Source organism: Astatotilapia calliptera, chromosome 5 (genome assembly GCF_964374335.1).
Source record: "Astatotilapia calliptera chromosome 5, fAstCal68.1, whole genome shotgun sequence".
NCBI lineage: Eukaryota > Metazoa > Chordata > Actinopteri > Cichliformes > Cichlidae > Astatotilapia > Astatotilapia calliptera.
The window spans coordinates 20,469,655-20,488,242 of record NC_137426.1 but is presented as its reverse complement, the minus strand read 5'-3'; the positions used below and the strand labels follow the sequence as shown (position 1 = coordinate 20,488,242).

Below are 18,588 nucleotides of genomic sequence, written 5' to 3'. Positions count from 1 at the left end.
CTTCAGCTGCAAGAACACTGCAAGCAAAAACAAAAAAACAAAACACAACACTTACCCAGAGGTCAAAATAATTAAACAGGGTGTAACTTTGAGTAGTTTTAAAAATCTGGTCGCAGCAGTTGTGTCTGCAATCAGGGATGGAGCATGAAAATACTTGCACAATGCTGTCGAACAAAGGCCAGCTTAGAAAAAAAGACTAATTTTACACACTGTACTTTCATGTGAAAAACATCGACAAACACAATGAGAGTGACATGAGTTGGAAATGGATGACAACACTAGTAGTGGGAGAGGTGCAAAATGAGAAAATTCGTGCCTTTTTACACTGAAGAAAATCAAATCTACTGATTCTGCGTATTTCCTGGGGGCAGCCAGGAATTTCAGTTAAAGTAAACTACAATTTAAACTTCTGTAGTTAAAAAGGCACAAAACCTCATTCAACCACTCGTGAGGCCTCTGGGAGTGGTGTGTTCATGCTCCTCTATAATTCCTGCCATCATCAGTGACGTGTCTGCCCTGTCACAATTAGTCTCCGCCATCTGCTGTCTGCCTCTAAGGCGGTGGAGTCAGGAAGGAGAAGAGGGTAACTTAGCACAGTACATTAGTATTGTGAAACATTTCATTATTGCACTTTGAAGTGACTCATGGAAAAACCCAAATGTAACTGAATTACGGTGGTGACACAGATTACACTGGACGGAAAGTTTCAAGCCAAACAAGGCTTATTTTTCATTTTAAAATGGACAAACAGGTGACTTAAGTATACAGATGCTCACATAAACAGTCATTCCCAGTATAGTATCCATGTAATCCTCTGGCCTTTCCATAACAGATGACTCCTAATCCAGTACATCACAACTCTATTTATCTCAGTGACATCACTCTGATGGGCAGTACAAACTTTCTACAGACTTCTAATGCAAGTAAATGCACCAAAAATGATTGGAAAAAAAAAAAGAAAAATTAAAGCACAAGCAAGCAGAAAAAGTACATTTCCACTAACTTAGCTAACAACAGTGATATTACTAATAATACTAATTTAAAATCACTAAAACAAATAACATTCAAAATCACAACATGTGCTACACAGTAAAACAACAACCTAGCCCTAACAGCCCGGTAAGGAAACTTTATTTACAAAGGCCCACCAAGTCATTTAATGGCTTACTTAAAAAGAATGTGAATTGTACTGAATAATTGAATATTACCATGATGTAAGAAGATGCTATTACTGGAATTGTGTATGTCTCCTATGCTGACCGTAAGTTTTGTATTCTCATACTGCAAACTGACAAATAAAAAGTTATATAAAAAAAAAAAAGAAAGAATGTGAAATTACAATAAGAAATAGCAAGAGCGTCAATTAATAAAATGAAGACGACATTGTTTCTATAATCTTTACACATTTTTAATATTTAAGACTTATGTTAAAGAGGGACCTAAAATCTAATCGTGCTCATTTTTCTTGGCAGTATTTTTGTAAGCATCCTTTTTATTTGCTTTGGTACACAAGCACTGACTTCCAGACCAAACATGTCGTTTGCTGTGTGAGCGTTCCTGCCTATTTCAGAGTGAAATAGCTTAACCCTTTCATCTTCATCTTGAGCTTTCTCATAACCCTGGGTAATATTGACAAAGCACTCCATCCTAAGCCTCTGTGATGTCCCTGGGACCTGAGACTGCACACCGCCCACATGCTCGTTTAGTATCTGAGGAGCTGGCTCCTACTCTAAAAGGATCAATGCAGTCCTTCGAGTCTACCTCATTCTCCCAAGTTCTAGCTCTAGATCACACCAAAGAAGCAAAACACAGCACTGTACAGTTTATTCATGAACATATGTCAAAGCAAGAGCAAAATGTAGCAGTTTAACAAAAGTGTGTTTTCACAGCAAAGCAAGTTTGTAAGAATCTAACTTTTCATAAGCCTCGTATTATAGTCCGTCTTAAACAGCCCCACTGGATAACCAAAATTCCTAGTGTCAGATCTAACATTACAATTCAGGTTTAGATACATTTCTGTATCTGCAAAATATAATGCAGATTGGCTAAGCTGCTAATGCAGGTCCCAGTTGTAAGTTTTTAATTTACAGCTAGCAGTTTGTTCACTTTTCTTTATATGACAAACTTACTGGTGATACAGACACATCAGGTCTGGCTCTGCCATTTCTCTAAGGCTAGACTGAAAAATTTGTTGAGTGGTTAAATGAGATTTTTCACTTACATCAAAGCTAATTCACTGTCCTAAGAATTCCTGTTTTGTTTATCATCTGCACAAGCACAAAGAGGCAATACAAAGTCCTACCAACGACATCATTGACGTCCTCTGATTTACAGGTTGCATTAATGTACCAAGATATGCAGCAGTGTGCCAACAAAGAGAGGGAAGAAGACTTCATGATAGCATTGGCTTGGCTAATGTTTTATAAGGAGGGAAGTGCACTCAAGATCTTCATTAAAGCCTGAGCATATACACATTGCATTTTGGTGAATGACACTAAATGAAAAAGTTTAGCTTAGCTTTGTTTGTTTATAATGAAATTAATTGGCTCTCACTAAGTCTCTGAAAATCCCAGACCACCACAGCTGTTAAAGGCAGCACATTAAAGGCAGGAAAGTCCCAGTCAGCTCACTGGCCTCTGAATCAGGACTGCTTTGTATCAAATTCACTATGTTACAGCTCTTTTCACAGTAGGTAAGAATATTCTTGCTGAAATGCTGCTTAACATGTTTTCAGGTTGAGTAACTACAAGCTGCAAATAGTTGGCCTAGCTTAAATGATGGTGCTTAACTTGAGAACTGGTGATGGCAGACATCAATCTGAATCTTTGTGTTTTGGAATTTTATAACTCGGCAGAACTAAAAATGTACTTGATTTGCTAAAATACCACATCTATCTCCAAATCTCATTTTAGGTGTCACTATAATGATAAACAAAGCTTTGCTACTATTTCATATACTTTATTTCATTTATTCCATTCTTCTCTGTAACTTATGGGCATTTCTGTCAGGTTCACTGATTATCAAGCTACCAATTGCATGAGACTGCACTAAAAACAAACCCTTTATGTTGCATCTCTGCTTTTTTTAGTGCAGCATAAAAGAGGCAGTTATCACCTTTAGTCAAAGGAGGATGAAATAAACCCTCAAATGAACTTCATTTCTGGTACCCAAAAGACAACTGATCATTTCAATCACATCTCATTTATTTCATTTAGAGTTTGAATCTTTTCTAAAAGACAAAAACTGTAGAATCTCGAGCATTAGAGATTGCCACACTGTCTCAAAGCCTCTTAGGAATGAAACTAAGGTGACTACAATTGAGCTAAAGTGGAATTTCAAGTATTATACTTAGCAAAATATGTTTGTTTCTCCTCTCTATGCTGTTTTTTGACCTACCTATATTTGAAACAGACACACCCTGACATAATGACATGAATTTAAAAGTGTGTCTACCACTAACTGCAGCAACCTTGCCAAAACGCTTTTCTTGGTATTTTCTTGCCCTTTTGTTTAACTGGTGCACATGTCTCTGTTGATGGAGTTTGGCTGCATACATATACACCTTATATGGTCAAATAACAGAGAATAACTATTTTTCTGCAGCAAGAGGCAGTTGAGAGGCCAAATGACCCTCTGCTGAACAATGCAGTGAAGGCATATGGACCTGCATCTCTGCAGGGATCCATGCTGGCTATGCAAAAATTAACAAAAATGTGCTGACTGAACAAAAATAATAATATAATGACAATTTTCTCAGAAGTATAACAATATATGCTTAAATTCTCTACTGGGCATATTTGTCACCCCATTAAGACAGTTATATAGACAAGACATTAGAAACACTTTTAAATGAAATTTAAAGTACTGTGTTGAGTACTAAAAACTCCGCATATAGTAGAATGATCAACTTTCTGATAATGTCAACAAAAACTAAATGTTTCTTACAGATTAAGCGCATCAATTAGTTGAGTCAGGCCCTGAAATCAGCTCAGTCCCAGCAGACTAGCTGATCTCAGCATCAGGCATCATCTCATCTGAGCTGCTGCACTGTACTGCATTCTACTGGCACACAGATGTTTGTAGAGCACTAATGTAATGATAGCATATTTACAACATAATATGACTATGCAGTTAACCTACTAATAGCTGAGCGTGCTGGCCATGTAAAATCAATCAGCTTGCAAATTTTAAACCAAAAAATAAGTATGTATATAAATTAACTAAATAAAGGTTGTCATTATGCTGTGTATTTCTACTCTGCAATTTCCCTGTTAGTAACATGCTTGGAATGCCACAAACACGACAACCAGCTGATTCACGCAGAGTCAGGCAGAGCATAAACAAGTAAATAAATAACTAAACATATGGAATGATTGGGAAATCGGTTTATCTCATGTGTCTAAAAGAAAAAAAAATTGTCTAAATATTGGAATGTCTGAATTGTAGTTTTAAATCGCCAAATAATGGGATCAGGCATACAACTCCTATGTCAGTTGAGCTCAATTCAATGTCCGGTGCAAAGACAAGGCCTGGATTACTGCATCTGTAGCTCCACTGTTTAGAAAGCTTTACTTTGCTTTAGAGATTACACTGAGAGGGAAAGTAATGACACAGGCTTCATATGTTCCTTAGCAACTACAGATGAGAATAAATCTCTACTTTGGACCTTAATCTCCAAAATGTAGTTTCAGTACTCAGCCTGCAGAAGGAAACAAACACAGATGATGAAATTTTCCAGCTAACTACTGCCTGCAAAAAAGCTTTCTGAAGGAACCTTTTTTTAAACATAATGAAGGTTTGCTACAGAGATAACATGTGTCAGTTCACACATAGAAACTAACAGGATCATTCTCAGTGCTTTCCCTTGCTGTGTATAACATAAACAGCCTCTAACAGAAGATGGAAACATATCTAATAATCCCCTTCGCATACAAAAATAAAGAAAACAGATACCAGCTGTTCTCACTAAAGCACTGCCCTTACAAACATCGGGAAGGTAAACATGCTCAGGTGGGTTTTTAAGCGAGTATCTGCTGACACTAACCGCCTGAGGGTTTCAGTGTTAATGAAGGGGCAAATCTGAAAAGGATGTTTGTTTTCTTCTAGCTACAGTGGCACCTGTTCAGCAACCGACACGCTGCTGCAAATCACCTCTTTACTTCACTGTGCACTCTTGAGAGAATGGTTGCTATGAACTGTATGCGTTTTGTTTTTAATCAACTCACATTGAATAATTTGCCCGATTAATCAAGCAAGTAACGGTACTGCACTATAGTTAGCTGTAGCAGACAGCAGCAAAGACTAGATGCCCCAAATATTCAACCACTGCAACATCCAGAGCCTGTTAAAAACAAAAAAAACAAAAAACTGAAGCATATTAAGCTTTGCAAAGATCACCATAAGCAACACACCGGTTTGTTTATGCTCCTTACCTCACACTTATCTCACACTCATGTACACATTTCCCCTCACTGTCAGCCTTATGCTGTCAACTTATTCCAATACACAACAACTGTTGTTTACTTGCACCTCATCTGTCACGATGAGCTCGTTTGTGAGGTATTTTGGGAGCGATAAGTATCATGCTTAATAAGAACTGATGAAACTTCTTTTAACACACTATTCACGTTTACAGGCTTTACATGCTAAGGTACTGTTTTGTATTTTAATGCCATAGATTACAGTACCTCTAGCTCCCTGTCTTGTCCTGTTCTCACAGTCTCCGTTACGGTCGCAGTGGCCTTGTCTGAGCTGTGGTGGGATGCTGGGACATGTAACTAGGCCTGGGACGGCCGATGTACCCTCCCCCGCTGGTACAGTGGAAGAGAGAGAATGACAGCAAACAGAGAAAAGAACGCTCTCTCCAGAAACCAAGCCGCTCTAAGACGACATCACCCAGTTCTCCTCCTTTTGTCTCTCCTTTCCTGCTCCTGCTGTAACTGCCGCCACCTTCAGTGTGCTGCAGAAGCAGTTCTCTTTTTTCTTTCTTCTCCTCTTTTCCCCGATTTTGTCTCTGCCTCTCTCTCAGCTGCTTCCTGTACTACACCGGTTTACTGTGCATGAACAGCAGAGCCTTCAAGCCCCCGGATTTAAATACTGGGTTGGCTCATACCACGTGGCAAAAAAAAGGGGGAAGGACAAGCATTAACCACTTCATGCTTCATGCATTGTGCTATAAAATGGAGGCGGCCCTGGATATAAAGCCACTCCTACTTTACTTCCCTTCCCACCTCTCATTCATGAACACACAGCTTCAGTCATGTCATGACTGTAAATGATGTTATGAATACCAGTATTAAGAAAATCTAATAAATGGAAATTTATTATTTCTGTACAAACTGCTTTTCTGATGCTCATTCACTGCTTCTTTCTAATTTCTGATTTTATTTTGTCCTTCAGAGCTGGACGACTTTTAAAGAGTGGTTTTGGAAGTTCAGTCTTGTGTTTGTGATTAAAATATTTATTTGACTGCAAGTGTAATTTATCCTTTTGTGTATCCAACTACTTTATAGATGAGAACACACAGTCAGCAGCAGGATAAGGTTAATTTTTATACTGCAGGTTTGTGGTCTCCAGCATGTCCCTGAAAAAACAGCAAGGTGTTTGTTTGTTTTTTGTGGGAGTAAATTTTATGGCTAAGTGAGATGTTCAAAGGGATATGGGGTGGGTGTGGTTCTTGTAAAGACTGATCTATTGTTTGACTGCCAGTCAAAAGACTGAACAAAAAGTACATTACCGGTAACTGGAATTAATGAAAATAATCCTTGGATGAAAGAAATCACTATCTTCTCCTAGGCATGTGGAACAGTCTTGAGGAAACTTAAATAGAAACAAACATTTCCCAGGGTACCGTGAGTGCCAACATCTATATGACATATTTAAAATATTTTATACATATCCCTCATTATATTCATCATCATACATCATTTTGGTGCATTTGACAGTTTCATTGAGCACTGAATAGAATTTCAGATTACAATATACCCATAGCATCATTTTACAATGATCGTAGCATGTGTATATATGTTTATCTCCCACCCACGGGTTTGCTATTAATAACAGCAGTAGTAGTGTTAATGGTATTGTCATGTGACTATGTTAGTCACTGTGGGCTTTGAATGTGAGCAGGACACACAAACAATCAATCACTGTTAGGAATCACTAAGTTCATCTCCCCTATAGTGCTTCTTAAATGTTGTAAAATGAGTGCTAAATACTCCTTTGTGGACCAATGTACAGGAAAAAAATTTTTCGTTTAAGTCACTCAGGTCAAACCTCTGTGGCAGCCATCTTGTTTTGCAGGTAAAGAGGAAGCCCGCCTCAAATGCAGCTCTTGTATAGGATGTGGCAAGTGTAGAACATTAATTGAATTTATTCAAATAAATGTAAACAGATGAAATAACAAACAAATGTTTGCTTTATATTTCATTACTGACAAATAATTGATAATGTGATCATTGTGATTCTGTAAAAGTTAATCTTCTTTGTTTTGAGTGATGTTCTGTTTTCCCCACTACACCTTCCTGTGTAACAATCATTTAATATGTTATAAATTGTGATGAAGTATTTTGAAAGACTGATGAGAGATCACATCACTTCTTCACTTCCTGCCACCATCGACTCACTTCAGTTTGCATACCGGACTAATCGTTCCACAGACGATGCCATAGCTCACCTGCTCCAAACATCCCTGAGTCACATGGACACTGGCAGAAGGAATTATGTTAGGATGCTGTTCGTGGACTACAGTTCAGCATTCAACACAATAATTCCCTCTAAATTTTTCACCAAGTTGAACGATTTAGGACTCAGTTCATCACTGTGTCAGTGGATCCTCAACTTCCTCACAGACAGACCCCAATCAGTAGGAAAACAAGTCTCCCCCTCCATGTCACTCAGCATTGGAGCGCCTCAGGGCTGTGTTTTAAGCCCCCTGCTGTAATCACTGTACACTTATGACTGTGTAGCCACATCAGACACCACCTCCATTGTCAAGTTTGCTGACGACACTGTTGTTGTGGGCCTGATCTCCGACAACATCGAGACGGCCTACCTGGAGGAGATTAGGAACCTGGAGACCTGGTGCCAGGAGAACAACCTCCTCCTAAATGTCAGCAAGACTAAGGAGCTGATCGTAGACTTTACTACAAAGCAGGCGAGGAATTATGAGTCCTGATCATCAATGGCATGCCAGTGGAGAGAGTGGACAGTTTCCAATACCTGGGTGTCCACATCACTCAGGACCTGTCATGGTCCTGCTACATTAAAGCCCGCCAGCGTCTCTTATTCTTCAGAAGACTTACAGTAGTGACTTCCATCTGCCACTGAGGGAGCTTAAGAACTTTTACTCCTGCACCATCGAGAGCGTCCTGACGGCAAACATCTGCACCTGGTATGGGAACGGCACCAAGCAGGACAAACAAGATCTGCAAAGAGTGGTGCGCTCAGCCGAACGTATCATTCGATCAGAGCTTCCTGACCTGCTGTCCATCTGCACCAAGTGGTGCAGGACTAAAGCCAGGAAGATTACGATGGACCTCTCCCATCCCAACAATGGACTCTTCTCACTGTTGAGGTCTGGGAAGTGCTTCCGTTTCCTTAAGGCCAAAACAGAGACAATGAAGAGGAGCTTCTTCCCCCAGGCTATTCGGGCTCTGAACCAGGTGTAGGACTGAACTCTCCCACAGACGTTACATTTCCACACGCACTCTGGTTTTTATTTTTGCACACTTCTTATAATTTATAATTTCTTTTTATTAATAATTTCTTATGTAAACTATTTTGAACATTTTTACTGTAAATTTCTAAGTTAAAATCTGCAAATTTTTGGTAGTAATCTGTAAATATTAGTGTCAATTCTTACTGTCATTTAATGGTTGGGCAATTGCACAGCAATAATAATTTCACCTCATGTCATACTGTGCATGGTTGTGTGTGTGTGTGACGAATAAAATTTGAATTTGAAATTTGTGTTTGTTATATAATCCAACCTGAAGCACAGATGAGGAGCCTCTTATAGAAGTCTTCAAAAACTTTTAATTAAATCAAGCTGATTCTCCTTCAGAATTATTCAACTCAACTGCCATTACTACTTGCTTGTATTGTCTTTTGCACATTCTCAGTCTTACTATTTATATTTCTTTATTATTTTATTTTGTCTACCTGTCTATGATAACCTAATAGGACTTAAGCAACACGGTTGATGGAGTTCAATATTGCAAATTTAATACAGCAAAAGTATATGAGATTTATTTAGATGCTTGAATGGAAACACTCCAACTGTTTGGAGACTTGACGGTTAAATTTCTTGTACAAATAGGTGATATCTCATCTTCATGAACCTATCAAGAAGCTGACTGAGGAAGTTATAAATGTTATGAGAGTAAGTTGACCAGTCCTGATTTATTTGACCTTCGGGCCTTTGGCTTGTGGAATATTTCCTTTGACTTTCTGTTCTGAGCTTAAAAACAAGAAGGACATCCATTGTAAACAACAAATGGCAATGTGTTCTGCCACTGATTGTGTTACTACAACAGAATCATTTAAGAGGCTTGCTGGCTGAAACCACCTACAGCCTTGTGTGAATTAAATTCAGACATACTATATGTCCAGTGGTTTTTGTTAAGTCACATTTCTCACAAGCACTGAGGTATGTTTTCTTTTTCAGCCCCAGCTTGAGTTTTTCTGCAGTTACATCATCTGTTGTGTTCTGCAAATCTCTTTCCCTGGAGACTAATTAACAGCACAGGGGAGTCGCTGTGCATTATTTTTCACTCCCTTTCTCCCTGAAGAAAAAGAGAGCTGACACAATTGCACAAGCATTTCCGTGTGAATGAAAGAGGGTGAACATGCAAATAAAACTGCTTCCCAGCATTTGCGCTGTTGTTTTTGTATCCCATCCCCCCGTCCAACGGGAATCTTCTCAAAACAATAAGTTCTCTCTGGAGCCCGAGACACCGAACTGTGCACAAAACATGTTGCATACCCACAGCAGCACATGTAAACACTAATAGTCACACACCAAAAAAGGCACACGTATTCACATCATTCATTTTGACCCTCTGTGATTATCCAGACCACAGTTGTTGTTGTCACCACTGTCAGTGCACTTCTCACCATATCGGAATATCTAAAAGGAACACTGTGTCATTTGATAGTGTCAACATATAACCCTCTGCAGTTAGCGCTGCTCGGACATCAAGAGCTCACAATTCCAACCCTGAGACAAAAACTGTGTGAAGTATCAAAGCCAGAGACAATAAAGGGACTACTGCTTCCCTGCCATGGCTAAGCAAGAAAGCTTTTGATCCGTTTCCATGCACATTTACTGCTCTCTTTGCTTTGGTGTAAATGAATTGCGCACTGTTGAAAACTCGCAATTCTAGCTGTGATTTAGTGTCTTGTGTTGCTGGCAGAGCTTCCACAAAAGGATGTTATAAATACAGAAGTTTGATTAAAGATTAAACTCTGGCCAATTGTGCACTGTTTGCTTTAATGACTAATATTTCATTACTGTATCAACTAATGGTTGCAAACTAAAACAACTGCGACTAACCTGACTCAGGCTGTATAGCGGAATCTATTTTTTCAAAGCAAGAACGAGTTGCGGTGTGATAAGAATATAACAACAAAAGGAAAAAGTTCCTATTATATGTTCTGACATCAACTAAAGATGAATAGTTTAACATGAAGATATCAGAAATGTGGAAAACTGGCCAGCTGTCAGACTGAACAAATGACTTTTCTATGTGTGAGATGACCAATGAACTGGAATGTGAGAAACATCAGTGTGGAGTTGCAAGTGTGAGAGTATATTCCTAATTAAAGTTTAGAATATGATCTGGAGAATCATCAAATGAACAGGAGGGGGTGGGTGAGAGATTCAATGAGTCACTGAGGTCAAAACACAATAAGAAGTCAGTGAAGGACTGAAACATCAGCTGATGCTGCTTCATGTGTGATCGAATGAGGTGGATTAAATGAAAATGGATCTTCATTCGAAGCCACGACAAGAGCAGAGACAGACCAAAGTAGCATGCTTAACTGTACTTAAGCACTGAAATACAACCCATCATAACCATCTGTACAGCCTGTCAGCCAGCAGAGCACCCGAGTGAGAAATGGTAGAGTGGAAACAAACCAATCTTCTGTGTGTTTCTATGTGAGTGTGTGTCTGTTTCTGTCTAGCTATCTTTGTGAGGACCGAAATTCGCATTCTACTATACTTGTGAGAACCAGCAGTCACTTGTGAGGACCAGTGAGTGTGTCCTCACAAGTTTGAAGGCCTTTTTGAGGCTCAAAATGTGGTTTTAGTGTCAGGGTTACAATTAGGTTATGGTGAGGTTTAGGGTAAGGGTTAGGCATTCATTTTTAATGGTTAGGGTTAGGGTAACCATTATGTCAATGAAGGTTCTCACTAAGATAGCTGAACGGGGTTGTGTGTGTCTGTGTGTGTGTCTGTGTGAGTGGAGTGGGTTGCCTGGACAGATATTATGATATCAGTCGCTATCTGGTAACAACAGGTGGGCCTGTTGTTACCAGATAGCGACAGGCCCACCTGTTGGTGTGACAGTTTTCAAGGCCTCACTTCCTACCTCTCCAAAATCCCTTTTCCAGGACTGAGACGCTTTCCCTTTCTAACATGGGAAGCAGCTGAGCTATTCATAGCAAAAGAAAGACCTGGAATTTTCCACCAAACACAGAGCAAAGTGGTCCTCAGTCATGTCTGAGGGGAGCACAGCCACAGACCGGAGACCCTAACAACCAGCTGCTTGTTTCAAACCGATGGGCTGCCTTGTATTTTCCCAAGCCTCCCTCTAGTGGTTAGAAAGAAAAGCAAAGAAACATTTTTAATATTGAATATTAAAGTGTAGAGCAAAAACGGTATAAAAATAATCTGTTTTTCTCTAAACAAATTCACTTTAAATTGAAGCTATTCAGCGTATTCATTGTAGGAGTGACATTGAAAAACATGTTACACTGACAACTTTTCAATAGGAGATCAAAACACAACTTCTGGTTTTCTCCCAGTATTTGCTTGTCACGTGTTTCTGTCTACTGCAGGGCCAGAGCGTGGGAGTGAGAAGAGGTGAACAGGCACGGTGCTTTTCAGTCAGCTGGGTTAAAGTCCACAGGGAGACGAGTAGATATGATAATGATTCAGTAAGGACTACAGCAAATCCCCTCAGGGGTAACGGCACAGAGCTCACATGACCTGGGGTAAGAATACACATAAATTGAAGACAGATGCACAAGAGACATGCTGTGACACAAGCAGTATATCTGCTTAATAATGAACCAGAACAGGAGACAGCCAGAGTCTTGGAGGAAATACGGTAACCATCCAACTGCAGCATGCAGCAGGATGTGTAGAGAGTATAAAAGATACAGATTAATGTGGTGCCCGCAGACCAGTGGCCACCTATTAATAACCGATACAGTATTTTGGGGGGGGGTTCGAGGGTACAGTGCATTTTAAAAACAAACAAACATATCTTTTAGAATAATTAAAAGAACTGACATAAATGGGTACTAGAAATACATTATCCAGTATTATATAGATGGCACAAAACTAATGTTAAATCCAGGTAACAAGACAGCAATCCCCACACCTATGAAATGCTGAGCTGACAAACCATCATACATACAAGAGACAAAAATAACTGCCTCGACAAAAGCATCAAGCTAGACAACCAGACAGCCTGCAGGTAAAATGTGCAAAAGCCTGTATGAAGTTAGAGCCAAAAATAAAGATAGAAGGCTGCATACAGGAAGAAGAGCGCTGATCCAAACTGGTGAGAGGAATTCCCTGCACTGCTCTGGCAGACACTTTAATAACCTCCATATATCACGTCATATAACTGGGTATTACATATTCTGCTTTATGCCAGAGTCCAGTGGGAGAGCTGCGGAGCCTACAGGCAGAGGCAGTTTCCTCCAGGAAGCTGGTTGGTTAATCAATGTTTACACCAGCAAATCCACTCAAACCATTGCATAAGAGAACTGTTTCAAGTATGCAGGGGTGCATCAGTGCTGGAGAGATGTGTTTGGTGAGAGGGGAAAATGTGATAAGAGAACTATTTCTGCTGAGGTTACAAGAAGAAACAATGCAAATATTGAGCTTCAGTCCATGACCTGACTTTGAGAACAGTCGTTTAGAGGCAAAAATAAAAATGTAGTCAGATGGACCATAATGGACCATATTATCAGACTGGGAGAGCACAAGGCTCAGCCAAGCGGCTAATTGAGAGGACTTGAATGACTGCATGGCTGGAGAGACCTATAAGTTATTTATTACTGCACCAAAGACAGGCGTCCTCAGCAAATACTGTAAGCAGTGTGTCAGCGTGAGTTACTCCTCACGATCTGCTGCTGCATCCCTCCAAATGCTCGACTTTTGTGCTGTGCAGCACCCTGAGGAACCAATTCATTTCACATATAAATTGCAGGTCTAACTTGATTGTTTCTCACTGGAAAGAGCAGTTAACATTAAAATCAAAGATAATCATAAAAGCACAATAATTTTTGTCTATTCCATCACTCACACACACAAAATGTTAAATGTGTTGTTTTCTTTTATCTGGGATGCTGAGAGAACAATCTAACAGAAACTTGTAATGAGAGAGAGAGTTGCAGTTGAAAGATAAACTGATACCACTGCTCTGTGCAAAGCTGATAAACTGTAGCAGAAACTGTGCAAGGTGGTCGGGTAAATAGGCCCACAAACTCCTCACATTCCTTTACAATCTGACAATAATACACAGACAGTCAGAAATGTGTATACAAAAAGCGATATTCACTGTGCAAAAGAGGACAATAAATGCACATTACACTGTCACACTCATCTGCAAAACATTAACTTCACAAGTTAAGCAAAGGCTGTTCATCGGTGCCTCGTTATGACAAATGATACACTTAACCTGAACTTTACCTTCTTATCAAAGTACACACTATTATTTTTTTCTTTTGCACAACCTTGCTGGACTTTACACTGTTATCTGGCTTCGAGAACCATTCATGTGCGCTAGTCAATACTTTCTGATGTTTCATACACTAAGTAATTGTCCGACTGAAAAAACTAGAATAGCAATTGTTAAATAATCACTTTCATCTGAAGTTTTGTGAAAATGTTCTTTGCAGTTAATCGATTCAGCGAGGTGTATTACACACAGAAGAGCACACATGCTGAACGTATCCAACATGGGTGGAAGCTTCAAATCAATTTACAGGCGGAAAAAAACTAGCTAGAGTTGCAGAATTCTCCACTTCCCTCTCATTGCTCTTTGTGAGCAGCATGGATTCTTAAATACCATTGCACAAGCACATGTGTAATTTTCTGACTCCACATCCACGTAAGATGTTCCCCCATTTCTTCTTTGGGACCCCCCAAACCCACCCTTTCACCCACACTCACCAGGGCTGGTGGTGCTCTGCAGGCTCCCCCTCTTGTGCATCGGGGATTTAGGCTTAGGCTTCCCTTGTCCATTTGCAGCATTAGAGGAGGAGGTGGAGGAAGAAGATGACATCTTGCCGCCTGTGCTCTTGTTACTAGTCGAGCACAGTGGGTCAGAGCATTGAAGTGGCCAGCAGGGGGAGAAAGGAGCACTAGCTCTGATGCTGGAGCTCTGTCTCACAGTGGGACAGCGGGACGGTAGGACCCATACTGGGCCAGGCGAAGCTCCTCTGCAAAGTTGGCTCCTCCTCCCAGTCAGCGGCGGGTCAGCAGGCACACTGCACAGCGCCGAGTTGAAAGACAGCCCAAGGCTTCCCCAACTCCTGCTGGGGGCCATCGTCCTCGGTTGCCTTAGCAACCAGGGAAGGAGCTTCCTGTAGGCAGCACAGGGAAAAGCGGCCACAGAGGAGGGCATTGGAAATCAAAGAGTGTAGCTAGCATGACAGCTAGCAAGCCAGAAGACCAGCTGCAGCTGAGCCAGCTGAGCGCCTAGGTCAGCGAAGGACAAAAGTTTTTCCACTCTTCTAAAAATAGCAGCTAGATAGATATCATTAAAACATGCAGTGTATCCAAGAGAAGCAAAAACAAAGGATCGCGATGAACAGCAAGTAACTAAAAAAATAAATAACAGAGAAGGTACTCTGTGGATAAGCACGATAACCAGCTCACCAATGAGCTCCCAGTCTTCTTTGCTGGAAAATTCTGAGGGGAGACGGACAGCTTACACACACACACACACACACACACACACACACACACACACACACACACACACACACACACACACACACACACACACACACACACACACACACACACACACACGGAGGCCCGCCTGACATGGAGTATTATAAATAGTGACAGCTATTGCCCAGCTAGAGGCTGTGGTACAACCTGTGACAAGTACAGTGCATTAATGACTCGTTGTCACTTACTTCCTGTAGCTGAGGAGCAAAATTACAATACATCATAAACTCTTTTAAAAGTTTAGCAAACACACAAGCATCCAAAAGTCAACACAGCAGGTCAATGATTTAAAAAAATCTTAAATTTTACTAGTGTTCATGCTCTCAATACACACATCACTAAATTGCAAACTAAAGTGTTTTCTGTTGAAAGTTTCACAGACTGGAAATTTACACAGTTAATAATCACACTGGTATATTTTATAAGTTCAATACTGCATATTTTATGCTTTAGTAATGTTAACGTCACTGCTAATTTAGCTTTTAAACACAATGCTGAATCAGTGATTGCAATTATTCAACTTGAGAATTAAATTTCAATATTCTGTAAATCCAATTCTCCAAAACTAGGAAGAAACTATATTATGGACCAGAATAGTCATACAAAGAGAGTTGTTAAGAACAAGCAAAGAGCCCCATCTAGTGGCATGAAAACTGTATGCAGCTGGATGAAAATTTCTATTCCTTCTTTTCAAAAGTTTAAAAAACATGTGTGTGAAAGGTTTTTGCTTTTTACATGGTAAAACCTTTATATCTAACAGTTACATCCAAGTAACTCATGTGATAGTAAAATATTCAAGTGTATCTAACCAAAACTCTAAAAGCAAAACGGAAACTGATAAAGCTTTTAAAAAAAGACTAGTACATTGTACAACAAACACTTAAATTTACAATAATATCTTTAAAAGATAATCTTATTTGGGTACTGAAGTGGAAGTGTCTGCAAAGTAAGGAAAAAATAAAAGGTTATATCAGGGTTTCTTTTTCCTGAAAGCTCACCCAGGTTTTAATGACACTGCTTACCATCTGGTGCGGCAGCACCAGCAGAAAAGCCTAAAACACACAGGCCCACTTTTGAAAAGGAAAAAATAAATAACTAACCCGATGAATATCTTAACTACTTCGCAAAATACAAATTAGTCATATTCTTAAAGCCTCAGCAAGAAACAGAAAGCAGTCATAGTACCTGAAAACTCTCCTTTGGTTTTCTCCCTGCTTCTGCTGCTTGGTCAAGCCTTCTGTTTGCACACCCTTTTGTTAAAAATGAGACCAGTGAGCATATATCTGGCTGCTTAGGAGATTTTTCCCCCACTTATTCAGACCAGTGCTTATGAAGTGCAACATTTTGTTTACCAGGGCCATACAGGAAAAACCCCTAGTGTGGTCACATCTATTAAACAGCATCTTGACAGTGTACATTACACAAAATCCTGCTGAACAAAGTAACATATTTTCAAATGAGCTAATATACACTTTGAAATAGTCTATACTGGTATTTTCTATAATAAAATACAACCAGGGCATGTTTTTATTAATAGCACTGCTTCTTCTATTGCCAGGTCCCTGGATTACCTTAGTCTTTTCTCCCAGTTTCCCTTTCTTAACAATGGCTTAGTGACAGCCACCTTTTTGATGAGGCTTCAGAAAACAGTATATGGATCAAATGCAGGGTCAAATGCATCTTTCAAGTCAGGTCTTTGCTGGATTTTTTATTTTTAGCATATCTTAAGAACACTTTCAGATTGTGTCCATCTGCTGTAAATAGCTCTTTAAGTCTCTTTGCTTATCCTCCATTAGTCTAGTTTTTTAAGGATGCACAGCACATCATGCCAACATATGCCAAGTTTTCAGTGAATACAATTTTTAGGGCTGTCAAACTGTGAACTAATTATGTGTTTTCATGCCAGGTTGCCAGGGGGGGAAAAGTACCTTTAAAACTTTAAAAAGTTGTCTGTTATGTGTAGACATCCCCTGAGTTAAGTGTCTCTCAGTTCCCTATCAAATGGCTCAACAAGCAAAAAACATTCCTATGAATATGATCAGATACACAGACTGTATTCAAAATAAGTTAAAAAAAGCAGCCAGTGTCCAAAGAAAAAACTTTGGAGAACTATTGCTTAAGAGCACTTTTAACATGTTACAAGAAAGTCTAGCTCGTTGGAAGAAAAGCAGAAACAAATGAGTGGTGGCTTTCACCCACCACTGTAACAAAAATACTGATGGTATACAGGAATGTGAACTGATAACCAGTGTCAGTTGAGAACTAGTTCTATATTGTTCACTCCACCTACAACGTCAAAGCTGATCAAGTTCATCCAATGGCACACACAAATTGACTCCATTACTCATAAATCACATAAAGACAACACAATCAAAAGACGCATCAAGACCAGCTGCAAAGCCACACTGTCAAATGACAGGAAGTGCAACAGGATGACGAAAGCAAAGTCACAGCCACATTTTTGTTTTTGTCCTGTCAGCTGATCAACGCACAGACACAATCAGTTTGTAACAATAGTTTTGTCACAACTTTAAAGGTGAACCAAAGCATAACCGAAAAGACACGATGAATGTGAGCATAATGTTGGCACAAATAGGACCTCACAGCTTCCTCCTTGGCCACGTAAAAGCAAGCAGGGGTACAAGCTTTCAAATATTAGTACTATTAGTACATTTAACGCATAAAAATACCAAACAACTACTGTTTTTCCCTTATTTGAGGCAAGGTTTTGTGATGTATTGCACTGCAATAAGGTTAAATTCGTTTTGTTTTTTGTTTTTTTACCTATGTAATAAGCTTCTGACAGAGTTTCTGGTGATAAGACACTTAAAGGGAGAGCTAAACTCCTTTTTCTAGAGCGTGTTTCGTGTATATTTGAGTACAGCTATGTCGGGTGCCGACTTACCAACGGACATTGTTGACGACTCGTTCGCTGGAAGTGGCAGGAAATACCTTGACACAAAGATAAAGCAACAACGACGGCTCGTTACAGTATATACGGGCTCTAAATATGTGTGCGTATACATCCGCAGAGTACCTAACAAGAGCGCCGACTGTAAACACGTTATCGAGGAGTTTCACATAGCTAACAACGCGACTGCTTCGTACTAGCTTAACTGTCCACTATCAGATGTACAAAGTTAGTTCAAGCACGATAACTGCAGTGTCAATAGCCTACGTTTTAGCTTAAAAATGGCAAACCCATGAGAGAAATAAGTATTAGTTAAATAATTCTAGCTAGGAAATACTTACCAGTGGTGATATTCGGTTTGGGTGGCTTTGTTATTCTGTTACTTCAGTTTCCTCCACAGTAGGATGAAGTGTTGTGTTCAAAGGAGGCGCTGGGAGAGGGTTCAAAGGTCCCGGTGAAAGAAGAACAAATGTGTTTC

At 39.7% G+C, this 18,588-nt stretch overlaps 1 protein-coding gene across 6 annotated transcripts in view; it reads right to left on the bottom strand.

Annotated features, from left to right (window-relative positions):
* Positions 1-18,588, bottom strand: part of LOC113022492 (AMP deaminase 2-like) — a 35,161-nt gene extending 16,573 nt beyond the window's left edge. For 2 of the 6 annotated variants that reach the window (XM_026167944.2, XM_080301865.1), the window contains exons 1-3: positions 18,452-18,588; positions 18,105-18,151; positions 14,414-14,826 (exon numbers count right to left, since the gene is read on the bottom strand). In XM_026167944.2, the coding sequence (XP_026023729.1) occupies positions 14,414-14,789 (376 nt within the window). In that variant the 5' untranslated portion in view covers positions 14,790-14,826; positions 18,105-18,151; positions 18,452-18,588. Of the gene's footprint in view, positions 1-5,687; positions 6,067-14,413; positions 14,827-18,104; positions 18,236-18,451 lie in introns of those variants that run through there. The other 4 variants (XM_026167947.2, XM_080301867.1, XM_080301866.1 and 1 more) reach the window with 3 other exon arrangements.